The 25,704-nt window shown below is 35.4% G+C and overlaps 1 protein-coding gene and 1 pseudogene across 4 annotated transcripts in view; both read left to right on the plus strand.

Annotated features, from left to right (window-relative positions):
* The first annotated feature begins 82 nt into the window (after positions 1-82).
* The window catches only part of LOC138324715 (serine-rich adhesin for platelets-like), a 47,306-nt gene continuing 21,684 nt past the window's right edge, over positions 83-25,704 (plus strand). For 3 of the 4 annotated variants that reach the window (XM_069269813.1, XM_069269815.1, XM_069269816.1), the window contains exons 1-11: positions 83-222; positions 326-366; positions 14,752-14,826; positions 16,964-17,027; positions 17,542-17,679; positions 18,368-18,458; positions 18,997-19,091; positions 19,426-19,544; positions 21,810-21,858; positions 22,300-22,399; positions 23,966-24,072. In XM_069269813.1, the coding sequence (XP_069125914.1) occupies positions 154-222; positions 326-366; positions 14,752-14,826; positions 16,964-17,027; positions 17,542-17,679; positions 18,368-18,458; positions 18,997-19,091; positions 19,426-19,544; positions 21,810-21,858; positions 22,300-22,399; positions 23,966-24,072 (948 nt within the window). In that variant the 5' untranslated portion in view covers positions 83-153. Of the gene's footprint in view, positions 223-325; positions 367-14,751; positions 14,827-16,963; positions 17,028-17,541; positions 17,680-18,367; positions 18,459-18,996; positions 19,092-19,425; positions 19,545-21,809; positions 21,859-22,299; positions 22,400-23,473; positions 23,581-23,965; positions 24,073-25,704 lie in introns of all 4 variants that reach the window. The other variant, XM_069269814.1, reaches the window with a different exon arrangement.
* LOC138326102 (uncharacterized) lies at positions 1,525-2,724 on the plus strand (annotated as a pseudogene).

The raw sequence follows: 25,704 nt of genomic DNA on the forward strand, positions 1-25,704 counted from the left end.
CACCCACATGATCAACGAGGCTTCCCCCTGTGAGTGGGACTGACGCCTGATATAGGTCACCACTTCTAAGAAAGAAATGGTCAGAATATGACGATTCTTCACGCTGTTTGAGCATCAGATGGCGACAGAAGACGTCAGTGAGAGAGAATCGAAATGGAATTAAAGCTTCATAGTCCGGCAGGAGCCGAAGCTGTCAGTTACACGTGGCCTCTGTCGAATTCGGTAAGGCGTGTTCTTAGAGTTAGAAATATCACACAAAGTAATCTGATTTGTTTCACTGTTTTGACAGATCATTCACTCTTATTTGTTTCCTCTTTGATTTCAGGACGGGAAAGAAGGAGCTAGTGAAATCATCGAAACCATACGGTATGTAGTTTTCATTCATTTAATCGGTGATATATTTCAATAACGAAAAATATGTGAAGCACGAGGAGGACGCCATATTCAGACATGTTAGAATCCAGAAGGGTTTTGACCCCATGACCACGTAAAAATGTAGGTCATTTGGCCAAATGTCAGTGACAGCGTAGCATCACATTATTCCTTCAATATAATTGCATTCTGAGTTCTAAAACCCGATGATTTGATTATCCATTGTTGCGTATACAAACTGTCAGACAATGGGGAACTGTTTAATTGAAAGCACGTTAACTGGGACAGGAGAGTACAATTGGCATCAAAAAGCTGAGCTGTCAGTTTCTGAAATGTATTGTGTTCTAAAAACAATAACATTCACCTTTGCCACTACACGTGGGTGCTAGAGGCAAAATATGAGATTAGAATTTCTGATGCAAGAAATATTGTCGGTGTTGAATGTCTGCTGTGTTTTAAATGCCTTTTGGATATTATAATTACCTGTCCTAGTTAGAAACTAAAAATAGGCTCGGTAAGATTAGCCTGTGTATATACCTGTATACCAGAATGCATGCCTGTGTGCTTCCTAGAATCACTGATATTACAGGTCAATACTTGTTTTTAGAAAATTTATGGTGACAAAGTTCATATTCAAGTAATTGACAATTTACATACCATAGTTTTTCTGATAAAGAAGAGATATTTTATTTTCCTTGTTGTGTATATTTTTGTCTTATTTTCATCTTACATGTTATTTTTATACTTCCTCCCTCTTCAGAAACGTACCAACAATAAATCCTACACAATATATGGGGTGGGGCGAGAATAACTGTTTCGTGTACCAAAACACTATGGTAACTTATAATATAACAAAGTACAGATATAACTATGGACTGGTGTTTTATGTACTATCATGACTTATATTGTGTTTTCAATAGAAAAATGATTAGCGGAATAGCAGTACACATAGTCGTTGTTATCTTATCAACAAACTAAACTTGTCTTCTGATCATGATCTCACTGCCTCAAATTACTGAACACTTGACATAGAATAGTTGTATCATCAATGTAACTACATGTATATTATTATGTCATAACATCCAATAGTCTTCCCATCCCCACAAACCATATAAAAATATATGTTTAGCAAAACTTTTACTGTTATCATTAATGACATATAATATAGTTACACCCACTCCCCGTCACAGTAGCATAGTTACACCCACTCCTCCACACAGTAACATAGTTACACCCACTCCCCCACACAGTAACATAGTTACACCCACTCCCCCACACAGTAACATAGTTACACCCCCATCCCCACACAGTAACATAGTTACACCCCCATCCCCACACAGTAACATAGTTACACCCACTCCCCACACAGTAACATAGTTACACCCCCATCCCCACACAGTAACATAGTTACACCCACTCCCCCACACAGTAGCATAGTTACACCCTCACCCCCACACAGTAACATAGTTACACCCTCTCTCCCACACAGTAACATAGTTACATCCACACAGTAACAAAGTTACACTCACTCCCCCACACAGTAACATAGTAAGACCCACTCCCCCACACAGTAACATAGTTACAGCCACTCCCCCACACAGTAACATAGTAAGACCCACTCCCCCACACATAACATAGTTACACCCACTCCCCCACACAGTAACATAGTTACACCCACTCCCCCACACAGTAACATAGTTACACCCACTCCCCCACACAGTAACATAGTTACACCCTCTCCCCCACACAGTAACATAGTTACACCCCCATCCCCACACAGTAACATAGTTACACCCTCTTCCCCACACAGTAACATAGTTACACCCTCACCCCCACACAGTAACATAGTTACACCCACTCCCCCACACAGTAACATAGTTATGCCCACTCCCCCACACAGTAACATAGTTACACCCACTCCCCCACACAGTAACATAGTTACACCCACTCCCCCACACAGTAACATAGTTACACCCACTCCCCCACACAGTAACATAGTTATGCCCACTCCCCACACAGTAACATAGTTACACCCCCATCCACACAGTAACATAGTTACACCCACTCCCCAACACAGTAACATAGTTACACCCTCACCCCCACACAGTAACATAGTTACACCCACTCCCCACACAGTAACATAGTTACAACCACTCCCCACACAGTAACATAGTAAGACCCACTCCCCCACACAGTAACATAGTTACACCCACTCCCCCACACAGTAACATAGTTACACCCACTCCCCCACACAGTAACATAGTTACACCCACTCCCCCACACAGTAACATAGTTACACCCACTCCCCCACACAGTAACATAGTTACACCCTCACCCCCACACATAACATAGTTACACCCACTCCCCCCACACAGTAACATAATTACACCCACTCCCCCACACAGTAACATAATCACACTCATAACTTCTTGATAACACAATTATGTCTGTAGTGAAGTTTATTCCCTTGTGAATACTGCACACATTGTGTTACTGTATAATAATGATTATTGGACATAGTACACATTTTAAGGTTAGGTATATGTGCTCACCTGCATTACTAATGACTTGCATGTAGACATGCCTAGTCAGCAGATATGTTTAGTGACTATAGTGTGTGTAGGACCGGTAGATCTATTGATGATGGTAGGTTTGATCCATACATTTCTCCCCTGTGGCCCTGTGAAGTTACAGAGTACAAGTTGATGTACTTAGTGTTACGGTAGAGCTACAGACACGTAGACTTGTATACTCGTCGCTGTCTAATGATCAAAGGCCTTGTAGTTAATAATTTATGCCATAAAAAAACAGCTGTAGTACAAGTCAGAATGCATTTATACTGCATTGAACTTGGCTCTCAAAGCCTTGTTTAAATCCAATTGTGAAAAATGTGGTTTATGTGTGATGGTGGCTGAGTATGGTACATGGTAATGGTTAATTAGCAGCTTTCTTGTTCCATCCACGTAGATAAATCACCAGTGGTGCCTGTCAATACTTGTCATCTGTGTACACACATGTCAGACTTTCTTTATACTGCAACCGGTTGATCAGCAACAGTTGGAACAGTATTAAAAAGTGTACATGTAGTGTGTGTGTCTACTGTGGCTTACTTATAGAACTGTGATTCATCATCTATTTATATGTACATGTCCTTAATTACTTGTAAAAAAGGTACTGACATAAGCTGATAAGAATTTCTTTTATGTTTATCTTTAGTAATTTTACAGGTGTTTGGTGTGTATGATCTATATAGAATTAGTCTGAGATTACTTAGTAGTTATTTATTACAACAGATATTGGTGATTTGACATAAGTTAGTTCCTTAGAGGAGGTATAATGTATTACAAGATAGCTAAAAGTAGATAGTTTGGTATATCTGTCTATACATTAAGTGTATTGAGTATTATAATATGAGTTTGGTATATTTGTCTATACATTAAGTGAATTGAGTATTATAATATGAGTTTGGTATATTTGTCTATAGGGCAGATCGCCTCGAAAATTTGACAATTTTGTTTTGTCCACACGGTTGGAATTACTTCCTTGTCCCATGTCTATACATTAGGTGTATTGAGTATTATAATAGGAGTTTGGTATATCTGTCTATACATTAAGTGTATGGAGTATTATAATATGAGTTTGGTATATCTGTCTATACATTAAGTGTATGGAGTATTATAATATGAGTTTGGTATATCTGTCTATACAAGTGAATTGAGTATTATAATATGAGTTTGGTATATCTGTCTATAAATTAAGTGTATTGAGTATTATAATATGAGTTTGGTATGTCTGTCTTTACATTAAGTGTATGGAGTATTATAATATGAGTTTGGTATATTTGTCTAGACATTAAGTGTATTGAGTTTTATAATATGAGTTTGGTATGTCTGTCTATACATTAAGTGTATGGAGTATTATAATATGAGTTTGGTATATCTGTCTATACATTAAGTGTATGGAGTATTATAATAGGAGTTTGGTATATCTGTCTATACATAAGTGTATGGAGTATTATAATAGGAGTTTGGTATATTTGTCTATACATTAAGTGTATGGAGTATTATAATATGAGTTTGGTATATCTGTCTATACATTAAGTGTATGGAGTATTATAATATGAGTTTGGTATATTTGTCTATACATTAAGTGTATGGAGTATTATAATATGAGTTTGGTATATCTGTCTATACAAGTGAATTGAGTATTATAATAGGAGTTTGGTATATCTGTCTATACATTAAGTGTATGGAGTATTATAATATGAGTTTGGTATATCTGTCTATACATTAAGTGTATGGAGTATTATAATATGAGTTTGGTATATTTGTCTATACATTAAGTGTATGGAGTATTATAATATGAGTTTGGTATATCTGTCTATACATTAAGTGTATGGAGTATTATAATATGAGTTTGGTATATCTGTCTATACAAGTGAATTGAGTATTATAATATGAGTTTGGTATATCTGTCTATACATTAAGTGTATGGAGTATTATAATATGAGTTTGGTATATCTGTCTATACATTAAGTGTATTGAGTATTATAATATGAGTTTGGTATATCTGTCTATACATTAAGTGTATGGAGTATTATAATATGAGTTTGGTATATCTGTCTATACATTAAGTGTATGGAGTATTATAATATGAGTTTGGTATATCTGTCTATACATTAAGTGTATGGAGTATTATAATATGAGTTTGGTATATCTGTCTATACATTAAGTGTATGGAGTATTATAATATGAGTTTGGTATATCTGTCTATACATTAAGTGTATTGAGTATTATAATATGAGTTTGGTATATCTGTCTATACATTAAGTGTATGGAGTATTATAATATGAGTTTGGTATGTCTGTCTATACATTAAGTGTATTGAGTATTATAATATGAGTTTGGTATGTCTGTCTATACATTAAGTGTATGGAGTATTATAATACGAGTTTGGTATATTTGTCTATACATTAAGTGTATTGAGTTTTATAATATGAGTTTGGTATGTCTGTCTATACATTAAGTGTATTGAGTATATTATAATATGAGTTTGGTATATCTGTCTATACATTAAGTGTATGGAGTATTATAATATGAGTTTGGTATATCTGTCTATACATTAAGTGTGTGGGTATTATAATATGAGTTTGGTATATCTGTCTATACATTAAGTGTATTGGGTATATTATAATATGAGTTTGGTATATTTGTCTATACATTAAGTGTATTGAGTATTATAATATGAGTTTGGTATATCTGTCTATACATTAAGTGTATGGAGTATTATAATATGAGTTTGGTATGTCTGTCTATACATTAAGTGTATGGAGTATTATAATATGAGTTTGGTATATCTGTCTATACATTAAGTGTATGGAGTATTATAATATGAGTTTGGTATATCTGTCTATACATTAAGTGTATGGAGTATTATAATATGAGTTTGGTATATCTGTCTATACATTAAGTGTATTGAGTATTATAATATGAGTTTGGTATATCTGTCTATACATTAAGTGTATGGAGTATTATAATATATGAGTTTGGTATATGTCTGTCTATACATTAAGTGTATGGAGTATTATAATATGAGTTTGGTATGTCTGTCTATACATTAAGTGTATTGAGTATATTATAATATGAGTTTGGTATATCTGTCTATACATTAAGTGTATGGAGTATTATAATATGAGTTTGGTATATCTGTCTATACATTAAGTGTATGGAGTATTATAATATGAGTTTGGTATATGTCTGTCTATACATTAAGTGTATGGAGTATTATAATATGAGTTTGGTATGTCTGTCTATACATTAAGTGTATTGAGTATTATAATATGAGTTTGGTATATCTGTCTATACATTAAGTGTATGGAGTATTATAATATGAGTTTGGTATATCTGTCTATACAAGTGAATTGAGTATTATAATATGAGTTTGGTATATCTGTCTATACATTAAGTGTATTGAGTATTTTAATATGAGTTTGGTATATTTGTCTATGCATTAAGTGTATTGAGTATTATAATATGTTGATACACCTTGCAATTTTTGTGACATTCAACAAACTATGATGCCCAATTGAGGTGTTCAGCCTCAAGAACTGTCTGTCAGTGACCACTCTGACCAGCTGGAAAGGCTAGACAATGTAACAATCCAAGGATGCCTACCTGTTCTAGGACGGATCAGTCCTAGCTAGAACTTTCATTTATTGACCAGGTATGGCTAGTCAATCTGAGGACTCTACTGTCCAAAGTAGCACTGGTCAGTTCTAGGACTGAATGCCAGGTATAAGAACTGAGCATTCAAACATTAATGGGCTATATACTATGTTAGGAAGGGCTGGTCAGTCTTAGACTTTGATTCTTAAGGCTACAGCTCTCTATGGAAGGATTGGTCAGATATATATGACCATACAGGCTGGCCTGAATATGTAGGGCTTGTCAATCATAGGCCATTGACCAGAGATGACCACTGCTGACCATTATTGACCAGGTGACACAGATATCTGTAACTAAAATCAGCTATATTGATTGGAGGCTGCTGGCTTTTACAGAATATACATTTTATTGGTTCGGAGCTCCAGTACAGCGAAGAGCTGCTACACTGTATAGAGGAATGGACAATAATCTGGGCATATTGACCAGGCCCCACAGTACAGTGGGCTCTGGATGTACACATGTCCACAGTAGCAGTGATGAAACTTGTAGAGAATTTACTGCTAAAGAAACCTGTGCTGTATGCGATTAAATCAATGACCTGGTTTCCCCTACTTGTAGAATGTCTGGGTTATAATTGTACTCCTGGTCTGACCTCGGCCTACAGCTGTGGCAGCTACTAGAGGCCAGGTCACATTCCTGTTCAGCTTCGTCTGCTCAGGTGTTTCATATATAGTCTACCTTCATGTATATATACAGCAGACTATTATAATGTGGGTTATATTTGAAACATTTTCATGAAATAATGATTTGAATTCTCTGGGATTCAGCAATTTATGCAGGATTGTCGAAGGCAGGTCCAGAACACTACTTTAATTTTCATTTGATGATTCCCAGTACAAAGAAATATTTAAGGTTCCTAAAATTGTCGTGAGTTTGGTCCAATAGGAAAACCTTAAGTCCATTAATTTTCTAGGTGAGCCCCATCACTGTAGGATACTTTATTGTTTACATTTGCTGTACTATTTTTACTGGCTAAATAAATACCTGATTTTGTTACCTGATTACCAAACCTTGTTGATATATCATTATACTATAAACAGTGGGCCATGACAATCCTGATTACCAAACCTTGTTGATATATCATTATACTATAAACAGTGGGCCATGACAATCCTGATTACCATACCTTGTTGATATATCATTATACTATAAACAGTGGGCCATGACAATCCTGATTACCATACCTTGTTGATATATCATTACACTATAAACAGTGGGCCATGACAATCCTGATTACCATACCTTGTTGATATATCATTATACTATAAACAGTGGGCCATGACAATCCTGATTACCAAACCTTGTTGATATATCATTATACTATAAAACAGTGGGCCATGACAATCCTGATTACCATACCTTGTTGATATATCATTACACTATAAACAGTGGGCCATGACAATCCTGATTACCATACCTTGTTGATATATCATTATACTATAAACAGTGGGCCATGACAATCCTGATTACCATACCTTGTTGATATATCATTATACTATAAACAGTGGGCCATGACAATCCTGATTACCATACCTTGTTGATATATCATTATACTATAAACAGTGGGCCATGACAATCCTGATTACCATACCTTGTTGATATATCATTACACTATAAACAGTGGGCCATGACAATCCTGATTACCATACCTTGTTGATATATCATTATACTATAAACAGTGGGCCATGACAATCCTGATTACCAAACCTTGTTGATATATCATTATACTATAAACAGTGGGCCATGACAATCCTGATTACCATACCTTGTTGATATATCATTACACTATAAACAGTGGGCCATGACAATCCTGATTACCATACCTTGTTGATATATCATTATACTATAAACAGTGGGCCATGACAATCCTGATTACCATACCTTGTTGATATATCATTATACTATAAACAGTGGGCCATGACAATCCTGATTACCATACCTTGTTGATATATCATTATACTATAAACAGTGGGCCATGACAATCCTGATTACCATACCTTGTTGATATATCATTACACTATAAACAGTGGGCCATGACAATCCTGATTACCATACCTTGTTGATATATCATTATACTATAAACAGTGGGCCATGACAATCCTGATTACCATACCTTGTTGATATATCATTATACTATAAACAGTGGGCCATGACAATCCTGATTACCATACCTTGTTGATATATCATTACACTATAAACAGTGGGCCATGACAATCCTGATTACCATACCTTGTTGATATATCATTATACTATAAACAGTGGGCCATGACAATCCTGATTACCATACCTTGTTGATATATCATTATACTATAAACAGTGGGCCATGACAATCCTGATTACCATACCTTGTTGATATATCATTACACTATAAACAGTGGGCCATGACAATCCTGATTACCATACCTTGTTGATATATCATTATACTATAAACAGTGGGCCATGACAATCCTGATTACCATACCTTGTTGATATATCATTATACTATAAACAGTGGGCCATGACAATCCTGATTACCATACCTTGTTGATATATCATTACACTATAAACAGTGGGCCATGACAATCCTGATTACCATACCTTGTTGATATATCATTATACTATAAACAGTGGGCCATGACAATCCTGATTACCATACCTTGTTGATATATCATTATACTATAAACAGTGGGCCATGACAATCCTGATTACCATACCTTGTTGATATATCATTATACTATAAACAGTGGGCCATGACAATCCTGATTACCATACCTTGTTGATATATCATTATACTATAAACAGTGGGCCATGACAATCCTGATTACCATACCTTGTTGATATATCATTATACTATAAACAGTGGGCCATGACAATCCTGATTACCATACCTTGTTGATATATCATTATACTATAAACAGTGGGCCATGACAATCCTGATTACCATACCTTGTTGATATATCATTATACTATAAACAGTGGGCCATGACAATCCTGATTACCAAACCTTGTTGATATATCATTATACTATAAACAGTGGGCCATGACAATCCTGATTACCAAACCTTGTTGATATATCATTATACTATAAACAGTGGGCCATGACAATCCTGATTACCATACCTTGTTGATATATCATTATACTATAAACAGTGGGCCATGACAATCCTGATTACCAAACCTTGTTGATATATCATTATACTATAAACAGTGGGCCATGACAATCCTGATTACCATACCTTGTTGATATATCATTATACTATAAACAGTGGGCCATGACAATCCTGATTACCATACCTTGTTGATATATCATTATACTATAAACAGTGGGCCATGACAATCCTGATTACCATACCTTGTTGATATATCATTATACTATAAACAGTGGGCCATGACAATCCTGATTACCAAACCTTGTTGATATATTATTATACTATAAACAGTGGGCCATGACAATCCTGATTACCATACCTTGTTGATATATCATTATACTATAAACAGTGGGCCATGACAATCCTGATTACCATACCTTGTTGATATATCATTATACTATAAACAGTGGGCCATGACAATCCTGATTACCAAACCTTGTTGATATATCATTATACTATAAACAGTGGGCCATGACAATCCTGATTACCAAACCTTGTTGATATATCATTATACTATAAACAGTGGGCCATGACAATCCTGATTACCAAACCTTGTTGATATATCATTATACTATAAACAGTGGGCCATGACAATCCTGATTACCATACCTTGTTGATATATCATTATACTATAAACAGTGGGCCATGACAATCCTGATTACCATACCTTGTTGATATATCATTATACTATAAACAGTGGGCCATGACAATCCTGATTACCATACCTTGTTGATATATCATTATACTATAAACAGTGGGCCATGACAATCCTGATTACCAAACCTTGTTGATATATCATTATACTATAAACAGTGGGCCATGACAATCCTGATTACCATACCTTGTTGATATATCATTATACTATAAACAGTGGGCCATGACAATCCTGATTACCATACCTTGTTGATATATCATTATACTATAAACAGTGGGCCATGACAATCCTGATTACCATACCTTGTTGATATATCATTATACTATAAACAGTGGGCCATGACAATCCTGATTACCATACCTTGTTGATATATCATTACACTATAAACAGTGGGCCATGACAATCCTGATTACCATACCTTGTTGATATATCATTATACTATAAACAGTGGGCCATGACAATCCTGATTACCATACCTTGTTGATATATCATTATACTATAAACAGTGGGCCATGACAATCCTGATTACCATACCTTGTTGATATATCATTATACTATAAACAGTGGGCCATGACAATCCTGATTACCATACCTTGTTGATATATCATTATACTATAAACAGTGGGCCATGACAATCCTGATTACCATACCTTGTTGATATATCATTATACTATAAACAGTGGGCCATGACAATCCTGATTACCAAACCTTGTTGATGTATCATTATACTATAAACAGTGGGCCATGACAATCCTGATTACCATACCTTGTTGATATATCATTATACTATAAACAGTGGGCCATGACAATCCTGATTACCATACCTTGTTGATATATCATTATACTATAAACAGTGGGCCATGACAATCCTGATTACCATACCTTGTTGATATATCATTATACTATAAACAGTGGGCCATGACAATCCTGATTACCAAACCTTGTTGATATATCATTATACTATAAACAGTGGGCCATGACAATCCTGATTACCATACCTTGTTGATATATCATTATACTATAAACAGTGGGTCATGACAATCCTGATTACCAAACCTTGTTGATATATCATTATACTATAAACAGTGGGCCATGACAATCCTGATTACCATACCTTGTTGATATATCATTATACTATAAACAGTAGGCCATGACAATCCTGATTACCATACCTTGTTGATATATCATTATACTATAAACAGTGGGCCATGACAATCCTGATTACCAAACCTTGTTGATATATCATTATACTATAAACAGTGGGCCATGACAATCCTGATTACCATACCTTGTTGATATATTATTATACTATAAACAGTGGGCCATGACAATCCTGATTACCATACCTTGTTGATATATCATTATACTATAAACAGTGGGTCATGACAATCCTGATTACCAAACCTTGTTGATATATCATTATACTATAAACAGTGGGCCATGACAATCCTGATTACCATACCTTGTTGATATATCATTATACTATAAACAGTGGGCCATGACAATACCTGATTACCATACCTTGTTGATATATCATTATACTATAAACAGTGGGTCATGACAATCCTGATTACCAAACCTTGTTGATATATCATTATACTATAAACAGTGGGCCATGACAATCCTGATTACCATACCTTGTTGATATATCATTATACTATAAACAGTGGGCCATGACAATCCTGATTACCATACCTTGTTGATATATTATTATACTATAAACAGTGGGCCATGACAATCCTGATTACCATACCTTGTTGATATATCATTATACTATAAACAGTGGGCCATGACAATCCTGATTACCATACCTTGTTGATATATCATTATACTATAAACAGTGGGCCATGACAATCCTGATTACCAAACCTTGTTGATATATCATTATACTATAAACAGTGGGCCATGACAATCCTGATTACCATACCTTGTTGATATATCATTATACTATAAACAGTGGGCCATGACAATCCTGATTACCATACCTTGTTGATATATCATTATACTATAAACAGTGGGCCATGACAATCCTGATTACCAAACCTTGTTGATATATCATTATACTATAAACAGTGGGCCATGACAATCCTGATTACCATACCTTGTTGATATATCATTATACTATAAACAGTGGGCCATGACAATCCTGATTACCAAACCTTGTTGATATATCATTATACTATAAACAGTGGGCCATGACAATCCTGATTACCATACCTTGTTGATATATCATTATACTATAAACAGTGGGCCATGACAATCCTGATTACCATACCTTGTTGATATATCATTATACTATAAACAGTGGGCCATGACAATCCTGATTACCATACCTTGTTGATATATCATTATACTATAAACAGTGGGCCATGACAATCCTGATTACCATACCTTGTTGATATATTATTATACTATAAACATAACAATCCGAATACATGCATCCCATCTCCAAACCATCTGGAATGGAAATTTTGCGACATGTATGCTGATGTCTACTTGGTCAATAACAAAACCAGTTCCCTGACATTTCTGTCCGTATTGAGAATTTTTCCATGCTATCTCTATCTAGATTATTGTGGTTCAAATAAAACACACCCTTTTCAAAGATTTTCTATTTAAAAAATGTTTAGCTTATGTTAAGCTGTAAACTTTCAAAGGTCACAATTGAAAAACTTATGACAGACTGTTTTTCTGAAGAGATTTAATATCGATATGTACCCCTAGCAGCATCTTTCTCTTATGAATTAGCTTAATTCAATCACCCCCGAAGCCACATTTAGGCTCTTCTTAATCAAAGATTAGACTAGTCCATTATGAATTTTCAAGGGGGAATGAGGTAAATAAGATATTTTATCAGATGTGTGTTGATAAACACAGTTGTTTACTTGTTCATAGCTGGGGTAATTAGCAACAACAAAACTTATCATGCATTGCATGTTGTAAAAATTTATCAAAGTAGAAAACATATACGTGAGACATAAGCTAGTAACATATATCAGCCCTAGTAAACAAGTGACCGGTAGTTAGCTATTGAGACTGTGTACTTAAGATCCTGTTTTAGTCACTACTGGTTGTTTAGTGGTGTACACTGACTGAACAAGTTTGGTGACAAATTGTTTACAACTTTTACTTAGCAATATTCTATATGATTAATTGTAAAATTATCTCGGATCATAAGAACGGAAGATATACATTTCGGACACATAATTATGTACTTATTAGCTGTATAAGGATATTAGAGTAAGCTGTAACCAAATGAGGTTAATTCTTACAACATTTGGGGTTGACCTGATATAATCCATGATACCCCATTTGTTTCACGAAAAATAAAATGGGAGAGGGGGAGGTGTAGGGGAGTGATGGAATGGTTAAGGTTTTCAGATATACCTTCAATCAACTCTGGGTAAGCCAATATGAACACATATTGCACTGACCATAAGTTGGTGGGTTTTCTCGGGGTACTCTGGCTTCCTCAACCTCCTGAACCTGACACATCCGTAAATGACCTTGCCTGTACAAGTGTTAATAGGCCATTAGACAATATACATAGGATTACCTTTACAACTATTTTAACAAAGGATAGTTATATGTGGTAGGTATTTTAATACCCACTGCAGGGAACATCCAGGTAACATATAAGGACAAGGAATTAAATATGAAACAACTCCATAAAAGACACGATACTAATCTATTAAACCTACTAGTCTCCAACTACTGATTGGTCATAATTATCAGTTTCAAAACCTTGTCCTGTACATATGATCCCACTTCATATGTGCTGGACAAGTATGAAAGGCGCTATACCAATCTACCTACTCATCTCAAAGGAGTAGATATGAAAGGACCAGTATTTGGCCTTAATTTTTCAGGCCGAAAAATATTAACTCTGATCCACATCAATTTCACATCAATAAATACTCTCATACTTGCCATTCATCAAAACAACTTTTTATAACCATGTACATACACGATGTGCTCCGCACATTGGCTGCCACCTTGGAGCAACTTTATATTTTGCATGGATATGTGTAAATACACGATACACATCTCTTTCTGCTCCACGAAGGCGGCCACATTCATTTCAAGTCTATATAATAGCTATAATGTGTTAGCAAATGTATTCAACTGTTATATGGCAAAATATGTAGTTCTTTACTGGAGAATTAATTTTGCGGCCATATTCGAGTCTTAACGTACCTTCTCCTTAATGATTAGTCATAACTATTGCCTTCATAACCTTAGCCAGCCCATATAAAACCTGTCATTTTTCAAACAACAGTTTGTTTAATTTCAAAGTGTATATGTCACTGCTCACCTGTAATTTACTAATTAGCATGATTACTAATTAGTATGATTGACTGATATGTTACAGATGGGTGTCAGAAGATATTCCGGAGCTGGAGACGGCCCTAGATAACAATATCCTACAGGACTATGATGTCAAAAGGTAAAACCTGTTCAGGATTAATTAGGTATACATGTATAGTACAGGTGTCCATGGTTAGCTCGACAACTCCAAAATTTCTTTTAAATCCTGAGAATGGCTGTAAACTAGCTAGCTTTAGCAGCTACTTAAATTCGTGATTTTTATTTTTAAGCAAGTTTGCAAAGTTTAACATTTGCGGGGTTTAAAAATTGACTGGACGTTTTTATCAGTATCAATGATATAGATGCAAGTTCGCAGAGATAAACTTTGCAGATTTATTTAGATCGCGAAATTCGCAAAAATAAATCGCACACGAAAGAAATTTGGTTTACAGTATTGGTAATACGAAGATAAAGAACACCATGCAGACATCGCGAAAGTTGAAAAAAATGGCTGGACATTCGGACCACCAGGGACTGAGTAAGATTTTGCCGGACCAAACATTAATGTGAAGCTTTGAAGTAAACATAACTTCCTGCTATAAGTATCCGAGCAGCTGTTTTCATGATTATCTAATTTAATTTATCTTATGCAGTTTACATATTTGCCAGGTTCGACACCTGCATAATACTTCAGAGACACCATTTCTGCCAACTTCCAGTACTCAATAATTGCCGGATGGTCAATCGGACCAGATTTTAAAATAGGCGGTCCGAGTCAAATTTTGCCGGACATGTCCGTCGGACTGGCAAATTTCGCGATGTCTGCCATGACCCTATAAATGATCGTCTGTATTATGTGTAGGTATTCTTTTAAAGAACAAGTTATCAAATGTATCCCAGATATGTTCACCAGTCGTTACCCAAATATGACAGATGAAATAGCTCCAGTACCGGTATTGCTTTTGATGCAACAAATAAATTGAAAAGTTTACAAGTACATAAAAAGTTTTTATGTCTTTAGAATAATGTAGGTCAAATACAGGACAGACATATTGTTAGTGAGTGATAATACAATTATCATTTATGTTTATGTGTGAAAAAAAGTCTTCAAGAGTTTGATAAACAGCTATGGTTATGACATTTAAATCGTCACTGTTTTTACAAAAATGACGTGTTGATGATTTCACATTTTGTTGGAACTCTTAAATTGTTGAACGTCATGATAGCCTACGTCTATCGTTGAGGTTTTTAAGCTTTAACCCAATTCCTTTAGCCCTACCCAAAATATTGGTTTCAAATGAAAACTGAATTCCATAAAAATAGTAATTAATTTACAGTAGTTAATCAACAATAGCAATGTACACATACAGCAAATGTTGAATAAGTAGGATTATTTACAAAAATAAGATTTGATAATGCTAGAGTGTATGTATAGTGTCACTAGTTAGTAGCATTGTGATTATCATTGCTGATTCATCGCAAATATAGATTGAGAAATGCAAAAATGTATAGCAGATAAATTAAAGTAGTATGAATGATATAGAGGTTCCCCAACGCGTGACTGTTGTTTATCATGTTTATCAAACTCGAGTTAGTTAATTTTCAAATTTTTAAAAGACTTCAGCGAGTGTCTTTTGAAAATTTGAAAATTACTTAACGAGAGTATAGATAAACATGATAAACAACAGTCACACGTTGAGGAACTTATTTATCCCATAACTTTAATTTTATATTTATACCATGATGACCATTTCCTCGTCTTCATTCAGGGAAACTTACCACCATACAATGTGTAATGATATCTTTCCGCCATAAAATGTAGTGCGCATGCCTTAATAGTGAACTAATATTCTATTGTTTAATACTTTGAATAAACATCTACTTGTTAAACAGTTAGTAAAATGCTATTTCAAAGAAAATGTGCTATGAAAAGTAGCCTGAAGTTGAAAGCCTATCAGAATCAAGAGATCTTGGAATTGACCAATCAGAGGCACCGTAGGTGTTAACACACTGGAGTGTTGTAAACCTCTCACACAAAAACCTGAAAAATAACCAACTGCTTTGGAATTTATCACATGGTTTTTCCATTGTGAAACATGCATAGTTATGGGATAAATATTATTAAGATATTCAAGGTCATTCCTAAAAAGCCTTGATTTAGTTTAAATGAGTTCTTGGTTCTCTTTTTTGTCCCTTTTTTCTGACACTGAATATCATAATGATATGGTAACCGTTCTGTGAGATCAGAACCTGAGATATTATGTAATCACTTCCAGCTACGAGAGTATGAAGCAGCTATGCGACAAGTACAACAGGACCATCGACAGTATACTTCAGCTGGTAAGTTGAGCGTGTATCAAAAGTCTTATCATAGATCTGCAACAGCTTCCATGTCTACTACATGCCACAAAGCTGATTATTTTTGTAATTATAAGTAAATTTTAACAAATTGAAATTTCGTGGTATGGCTATGGGACTGTTTATTTTGTGGATGAAATTTTCTATCAATGTGCCACATAAATATATAACTCAGTGAAAATCTCCAGCGTTACAGTAACAAGTTTTATACAGTAGAAATAGAGATAGCTATAAACCACTTTATTTACACAAATACTATGTGTTGTGTCTTCGTTAATTGAACATATTTGTGAATAACATTACATACATCAATTCACAATTAGGGCTATTAAGTATATTTACGTTTTGGAAATAAGTTTTATACAATTATTTGCAAATATTTGAAATCACTTTTGAGCGCTCTGGTTACACAGAAATTGGTATCTCGCAAAAATAAAGTAGTTCACCAAAGTCATGAAAAGAATGTTGTTAAAGAGATGTTTTATGTACATTGTAGTGGAAAGGAACATCACGCCCCCAAAAAATCAAGGAGCGTCCATCAACTGGCCTACTGAAACATATCCTACAGCAGTGCTATGACCACGCCGTGAAAGATCCAGAGAGACTGAACCAGTATGAGCCATTCTCTCCCGAGGTATGGAAATGTTCAGAGTGCCCTTTTTGATACAATACAGCCAATCCTGGTTCTCTGGAAATTTGGAAAGGTTGATACAGTAAAACATGGTTATGACGACCCTCTAGGGACCAACAAAATCACTTAGTTATAAACATCTTTCATTATACACACATTACAGGCATCTTTGAGGAATCGTAATGGGGAATGAAAAATGTTACGCTATAATCATGAACTTGTTGTTAATGTGTTCATTATATGGGATGCGATAATGTTTCACAGTTTACACACTTTGTCACTTTTCCTACCTATCTATCTATTCCCACAGGATAGGGGAGGTTACACATGATTTTACTGGACCCTGAACCATATTTTAGTTCGGAGAAATAATCTTTCCTTCGAAAGTAAATGCCTCAAAATTAGAAAAACTTTCATAATTCAATATACATATACAGAGAAACCTGCCTTAATGACCACCTCTGAATAAAGATCTCCTGCTTATTTCTATATGACATTTTAACCTGTGTATAATGACCACCTAGCTATAGTGACCACTTTTTGCTGGTCCCTTGGTTTGGTCTTTATAGACAGGTCTGTCTGTATATGATGCAGGTGAAAAGTGAATGAACATCATGATTCAATGTAATCTGATTGTTTATAAGGTATTACAATATTTTTATTACATCAGCTTGTTCTCTTTTTTTACCAGGTGTATGGAGAAACATCCTTTGATCTCGTTGACCAGATGATCAAGTCTATAAATTTCTCCGAGACAGATTACTTCATAGACCTCGGCAGTGGTGAGTCTCTCTAGCTAGAATAAGACATGTACTGTTTTGTTTTTTTCAGACAGATTTAGGATTCATCACTTTTAATACATGTAGTGTTAGGTTTTGAATCATGTTAATAGTTGTTTTCTCTTTATCTGGATACATGTTCAGCAGTTCATGGGAAAACATATAAAAAAAATGTGTTTTGTGGTAAAAATGTAAAAAAAAAAAAGATTAATGATTTTATTTGATTTGTTCATCCATCTGTTCAATAAGAGTTCCATATCTTAAAAGTATCATAAATTTATATGATAACAATATTCCAATACCATAACATTAGACCATTGTCATGAAGATACTTTGATAAAAGATCATATTGCACATTTGCACAACTTGTCAAATGGCTGAGAAATCAAGTACATTTGTAATGTTGATGAACACTGTCAACAGCTTGCAATACAATATTCTGTCTCAATATCAGCAAGTAATGTTGTGCTGGATAGATTAACACAAGATCAAATGTACACCATTCAGCAAAAAATTGTAACTCAAAATTTTATCTTTGCAGGAGTTGGACAAGTCGTCCTACAGGTGGCAGCAGCAACTTCCTGTAAAATGTGCTATGGTATTGAGAAAGCAGAATACCCAGCTATGTATGCTGAGGTAAGTTTACATTTTCTGTATGGTAAGTTATATGACACAAGTCAGAGTTGTACCCCTTCCTTTCAAAAAATGGGAGAACAATTACCCAACCCTCCAAAAATGGGAGAACAATTACCCACCCCTTTGAAAATTATCTGGAGCACTACTGATGAAAGTGAAAAATTAATGAAATTTTTCCACACTTACTTTGATGAATTAATCTGTATTGAAGAAGCTTTAGTCTATATACTTAATTTTGAAAGACTTCAAAAAACATTTTGTCCATTTTCTAGAGAATTTATGATACTTTTATGCAGGTTTTACTAATACATATGGATATATTTGACATTTTCAGGATATGGAGAAACAGTTTAAACAATGGATGAAGTGGTATGGAAAAAAATTCAGTAATTACCAACTAGACAAAGGTGACTTCCTGTGTGACGAAATGGTGGAAAAAATTAACAATGCTACGTAAGTATATAGACATCCACCTGTTAACATTGTAGGCGATAGTGACCCCTATTAGCCCACGTATTGTAGGCGATAGTGACCCCTATTAGCCCACGTATTGTTAACATTGTAGGCGATAGTCATCCCTATTAGCCCACGTATTCTTAACATTGTAGGCGATAGTCATCCCTATTAGCCCACGTATTGTTAACATTGTAGGCGATAGTCATCCCTATTAGCCCACGTATTGTTAACATTGTAGGCGATAGTCATCCCTATTAGCCCACGTATTGTTAACATTGTAAGCGATAGTCATCCCTATTAGCCCACGTATTGTTAACATTGTAGGCGATAGTCATCCCTATTAGCCCACGTATTGTTAACTTTGTAGGCGATAGTCATCCCTATTAGCCCACGTATTGTTAACATTGTAGGCGATAGTCATCCCTATTAGCCCACGTATTGTTAACATTGTAGGCGATAGTCATCCCTATTAGCCCACGTATTGTTAACATTGTAGGCGATAGTCATCCCTATTAGCCCACGTATTGTTAACATTGTAGGCGATAGTCATCCCTATTAGCCCACGTATTGTTAACTTTGTAGGCGGATAGTCATCCCTATTAGCCCACGTATTGTTAACATTGTAGGCGATAGTCATCCCTATTAGCCCACGTATTGTTAACATTGTAGGCGATAGTCATCCCTATTAGCCCACGTATTGTTAACATTGTAGGCGATAGTCATCCCTATTAGCCCACGTATTGTTAACATTGTTGGTGATAGTGATCCCTTTTAGCGCACATATTCTTAACATTGTAGGCGATAGTCACCCCTATTAGCCCACGTATTGTTAACATTGTAGGCGATAGTCACCCCTATTAGCCCACATATTGTTAACATTGTTGGTGATAGTGATCCCTTTTAGCGCACATATTCTTAACATTGTAGGCGATAGTCACCCCTATTAGCCCACGTATTGTTAACATTGTAGGCGATAGTCACCCCTATTAGCCCACATATTGTTAACATCTACCAAACTGTAAACAATAGCTATGCAAGGCTGATTCTACTATCATTTAAAGGCCACTAAACGGCCCCATTCCCCTTCTAACGGCCCCATTTTAAATTGCCTGATTGTTCTTAAAATTCACAACAGCTTGCCTGTGAGCTGTGACTTTCTACTTAAAAAGTCGTAAGATTATCCGGAAATTTTGATTCCATATTTTAGTCATGCCATTTCAAGCGTTTATATGATGTGTAGCGCTTTTGTGCAAGCGTCTATGTGATCAAAATATCAAACACGCTAGGTGAACCTTAAAAAAATGCAAGTGGCATTTGTAAAAAAATGCTTAAATGAATTGAAGTTAACATAAATAAACTAGTTTACAACACAGACACATCGTTCTTTCTTAGAAACAACTGAACGATCATCTGGCGGTCTGTGCATATGATAGGAGACAGTCTAAAGTCACAACTTTTGCTTCGTTTATCACTTTACTATTTTGAAATAGGAATTAAATAAACAGTAATGAATCATGTGAATAATGATATTACTACAAGATTTTGCAGCGTAATATGAACAATTCGATGGTCGTCGGCGTTCAAAGTAAAATTGAAGTCTGAATATTGAATAATATGACGACGATTTACTTGGATTTGGATAAATAACTGATTTCAGTCATGGTACTATCATGTCTAAAAGGAATAACAAAGTTAGCAAATCAGTATACATTCAATTATAGGTTTTTAAAAGGTGAAAGTGATATTTTCCTGATTAGGAAAGTTGCTTACACCAGAAAAATAAAATATTTTTATGTCAGTTTGTGATAGATGGCAATTGAGAAATCTTTCCATTTCTAATGTGTTTACCAAGACAAAAGCTCAACTTAATATTCATGACAATATTTCTCCAAAACTTCTATGATAATATTGAAAATATAATGTCTAAAAGCATGACATTAAAACATTATACAATTAAATCTAATGTAATATAAAAGTGTTAGATTTCATTTGAATGAAAAAATATGGTGAGGTCGAAAAAATTCCACTAAAATACGAAATTCCCAATCCAGCTGCCAGGGGCGCCATTTGAAAAATGGTGGAATCGACCTTGCTAGTGGAAAAAACATATTTTGTTGGTCTTAATGTTTTGTTCTAAATCAATAGAAATTATGTGTACTTGCAAAATGTGCAGTTTATATTTGATCTTTCACACAAATTTCCCCGAATACATGTAGATTGAAGGCTATAAAAGTTGTTATGGTGTTGTTATTTCTTTGACAGTGTTATATTTGTGAACAACTTTGCATTTGGACCTCAGGTAGACCATCAAGTAAGTATCATATCATTTACATTCTTATAAAGATATCTTATTTCCAGAATTAAAAGAACCTGTATTCACTATAATACTCGTATGAGGATGTATTTATTTACTTCTCGTTGTTATGGAATGTCTCGTGTTCATTAAATATAGAATAAAAGAAGTGTTGGTCATACAAAGTGTGTCTGTCCATTTGACAAAATATTTCATCAAATATCTTGAAAAAATAAAACTGTTAAGGTTGAGAGTTAATTTATTGAAATATTTACTTGACCCCAAAAAAATCTATAGTAAACTGTCTTTGATCATGCTTAGAATTCTTGTCTATTGCTTAAATGTAGTTATAAAAGAAATATGTGGACCATACAAACATTGAATCCGGTGATGAAGACTTTTGGGTTGGGGTAGATGTTTAACTGAGCAAACCTTGAAAGTCAACGTGTATATTTTCAGTTAAAACTACGCTTTGCCAATATGAAAGAAGGAGCCAAAATTGTATCTTCCAAAGCCTTTTGTCCCCTCAACTTCCGTATTACAGACAGAAATCTCAGTGGTAAGTTGGATTTTAGTGCCTGCAAAACAGAAGTCTGGTACTCTGACGACCTTTTAATTAAAAGTCGGAAATCAAATGTAATTTAAACAGTACAAATGTCTCTCTTTTTTTTTCTTTTTTTCCCTCCAAATTTTAAGCCTGTTGGCCATCTTCAAAAAAATCTTTGGAAAAAAGGGGTTGTCATTATCAAAGGGGTCTTTAGATACTGTTAAATGTTGTTTGACAAGTAAAAAAAAAAAAATTCTTCACATTAAATTCTAAATTTTCCTTGGACCTATTGAAACTTGTCAGAGTGTGATGAAATACATTGTATTTCTTCCACCAAAAACCACCTATTATTCTGATTTAGATGAATACCTCTTCCTATGTCCATTTCAATGCTGTTGCATCAAATGTTCAAAATTAAGTTTTAAGGGGAAAATGGATTAAAAATAATATGATTCAAGGCGGTATAGTGCCCTTGAAATTGTTAGTGAATTGTATTTAATGTCTGGTTCTAAATGACATTTTCTTTTTTAGTGTCCTGTATTGTCAGATCTGACTTGTGATACTTTTAATCTAGGTTAATATTTCATTTATATGTATCATATCATTGCTTTGCATGTCATCCTAAACATCATCATCATTTGTTTTTTTTGCAGTTTCAGGAAACCTTGTCAGTAAATTTTAACATTGGTGAAACTATCCCTGAAATTCAGAAAATAAACACAGGAATGAAATCTAAAAATATCTTCTAAAAAAAAGAGTTAGATAATTGAATTATTTAGTTTTACCATTTGGAAAATCTTGCTATGGTCGCCAAACGGTAAGGCATTTCTATGTCTACACATAAGCCCTCCACCTATGGAAATACCTACACAAATAGGTGCATCTGAAGGTCTGACAATGATTTCTGTGTTATTATTTTCACTCATTGGGGTTTGATATTCAGTATGTAAAGTTATTTTCCCAGATGTGATTACGATACTTAGAAACAAACCAGTTTTAAAAGGAAAGGGAAAGGACTGGATCATACATAAGGCCTGTGTATATAACAACATATCATCCCCTTGCTTGCTCACATGTTTTTTCCAGATATTGGAGCAATAATGCATATCACAGAGTTGTCCCCCTTACGTGGTGCGGTATCTTGGACAGGAAAACCAGTCACGTATTTCCTGCATACAATAGATCGTGCTATGGTGAGTTGTGTCACAGAGTTGTCTCCCCATCAACTCAAGATTGGGTTCTCACTCTTAACTAAACAATCCGTAGGCAGCACCAACGGCACCACTTGATTCAAAGAAATAAACTTTTATAAAATCTGACAGCAGAACCCTGTGAGTTAATCTCCTTGTAATGTTGGTTTGGTTGATATTTCGGTTGGCAGTATTGAGTGTTATGTTGTTGGTGCTGGTTGCTCCTTCCATTACTACAGGTCAGATGGCCAGTGTGAGTTTCACTCTTTACATGGCTGCCAGACCCACAGAAGCACTACTAACATACAGACAGGCTCCCCGTATGTCATACAGGTTGTCAGCAAGTTGACGATCGCGATATGATTTGATTGCATTCTGCAATTTTCAGATATTGGTACTATCATGCACGTGGCGGAACTGTCACCGCTAAGTGGTGCCGTCTCCTGGACGGGGAAAGCGTTCACCTACTTTGTACACACGATAGATAGGACTCTGGTGAGTATGTAGCCTGGACGCAGGGCATGGTGTTTATGGCAGGACTTGTTGCACAGACGTCAAACACAGGGCGCAGGGGTCGAAGGGCACAGTGTCACAAGTGCTAGGGTCAAAGGGCGCAGGGTTAAAGGGCATAGGGTCACAAGTGCTAGGGACCAAAGATCGGGGACAAGTACCAGGGGTCAAAGGGCAAAGGATCACAGATGCTAGGGTCAAAAGGCACATGGTTACAAGTTTTAGGGACCAAAGATAGGGTGACAAATACCAGGGGTCAAAGGGTAAAGGGTCACAAGTGCTTGGGACCAAAGATAAGGGACAAGAACCAGGGGTCAAAGGGCATAGGGTCACAAGTGCAAATACTAGGGGTCAAAGAGCATAGGGTCATGGAAACAAGGGTTACTGATAAAGTATACATAGGAAGAGCACATAAGTCACAAGGTATTTGGAACTCTGGTTAAGGTCAATGAAGTTCATTGTATTGGAAGAGCACCAGAACAAAGGGAGCATGCATGGTCATTAAAAATAGGGCTAGGGACATAATAGAGGAGACCAACACAAGGGTCAGAGGTCATAAAAAATAGGGCCAGGGACATAATAGAGGAGACCAACACAAGGGTCAGAGGTAATAAAAACAGGGGCTAAGAGCAGTAAACCGTTGGAATAGAGGTTAAGGCTCACTGTAATAGGCCAACAGTACAGCTCTGGGTTACAAATGTACAAACATTACCAGGTATAGGTTATCGGGAGTATGTCAGTGGCGATGGTTATAGGGCACAAAAACAGGATACATAACGAGTAAATTGTGCCAAGGAGGGACAACATTAGGATAGAAAGGTTTGTGTTAACGTTGAAAGGTGGGGACAAGTAGATGTAGATATCAAAGTCAATGGTGAGATGATGAAGGCGGGATAATTAATAAGTGATAACTGAGGTACACAATACCAATGCTACACTGTACATCTAGCACTGGTACAGATATTGAATGTGTGCTTACCAAATTGGTTTGTTCATGGAGTTTTCTTTGAAATTATTTTTCTGTGTTGCCATAAATAGGCATATTTTGTTGATTACAGCGACGCATGTATTTCTGCTTAAATGTGTTTTATTTGTCATGCATGATTAGTTTCATAGTGATATATTAAGCTTTGTTGTCTGTCATTAAAGGGGCAATTCATTAAAATTTGCCTATATATCGGAAACAGACCAGTTCTAACAGAAATTAGATTAGTTGGTTTTACTGTGATATGCAAGAAAAGCCCACTGTAGTGAAATGTATGTGAAATGTTCAAACTCGCTTACTGTCTGCCATTAAACATAGTGGTCGGATGTCTTGTATGCCGAACCCTGGCTCTTGCCAGTGTAGTTATGTAGTAAAGAAATATTTGCCTAGAGCTACTCAAACAGTAGTGTGTTTATCTTATTAGATGTATGTTCCTATCTAAAAATAATTTCATCAATTCCTCTGTGGTTATGTATTGCATTGATTAACGTGTGAAACTTTGGCTGGGATATTGGTACAGCGTACATATGTTGTACCTGCTGGGATATTGGTACAGCGTACATATGTTGTACCTGCTGGGATATTGGTACAGCGTACATATGTTGTACCTGCTGGGATATTGGTACAGCGTA

The sequence above is a fragment of the Argopecten irradians genome, chromosome 6 (genome assembly GCF_041381155.1).
Source record: "Argopecten irradians isolate NY chromosome 6, Ai_NY, whole genome shotgun sequence".
Classification (NCBI taxonomy): domain Eukaryota; kingdom Metazoa; phylum Mollusca; class Bivalvia; order Pectinida; family Pectinidae; genus Argopecten; species Argopecten irradians.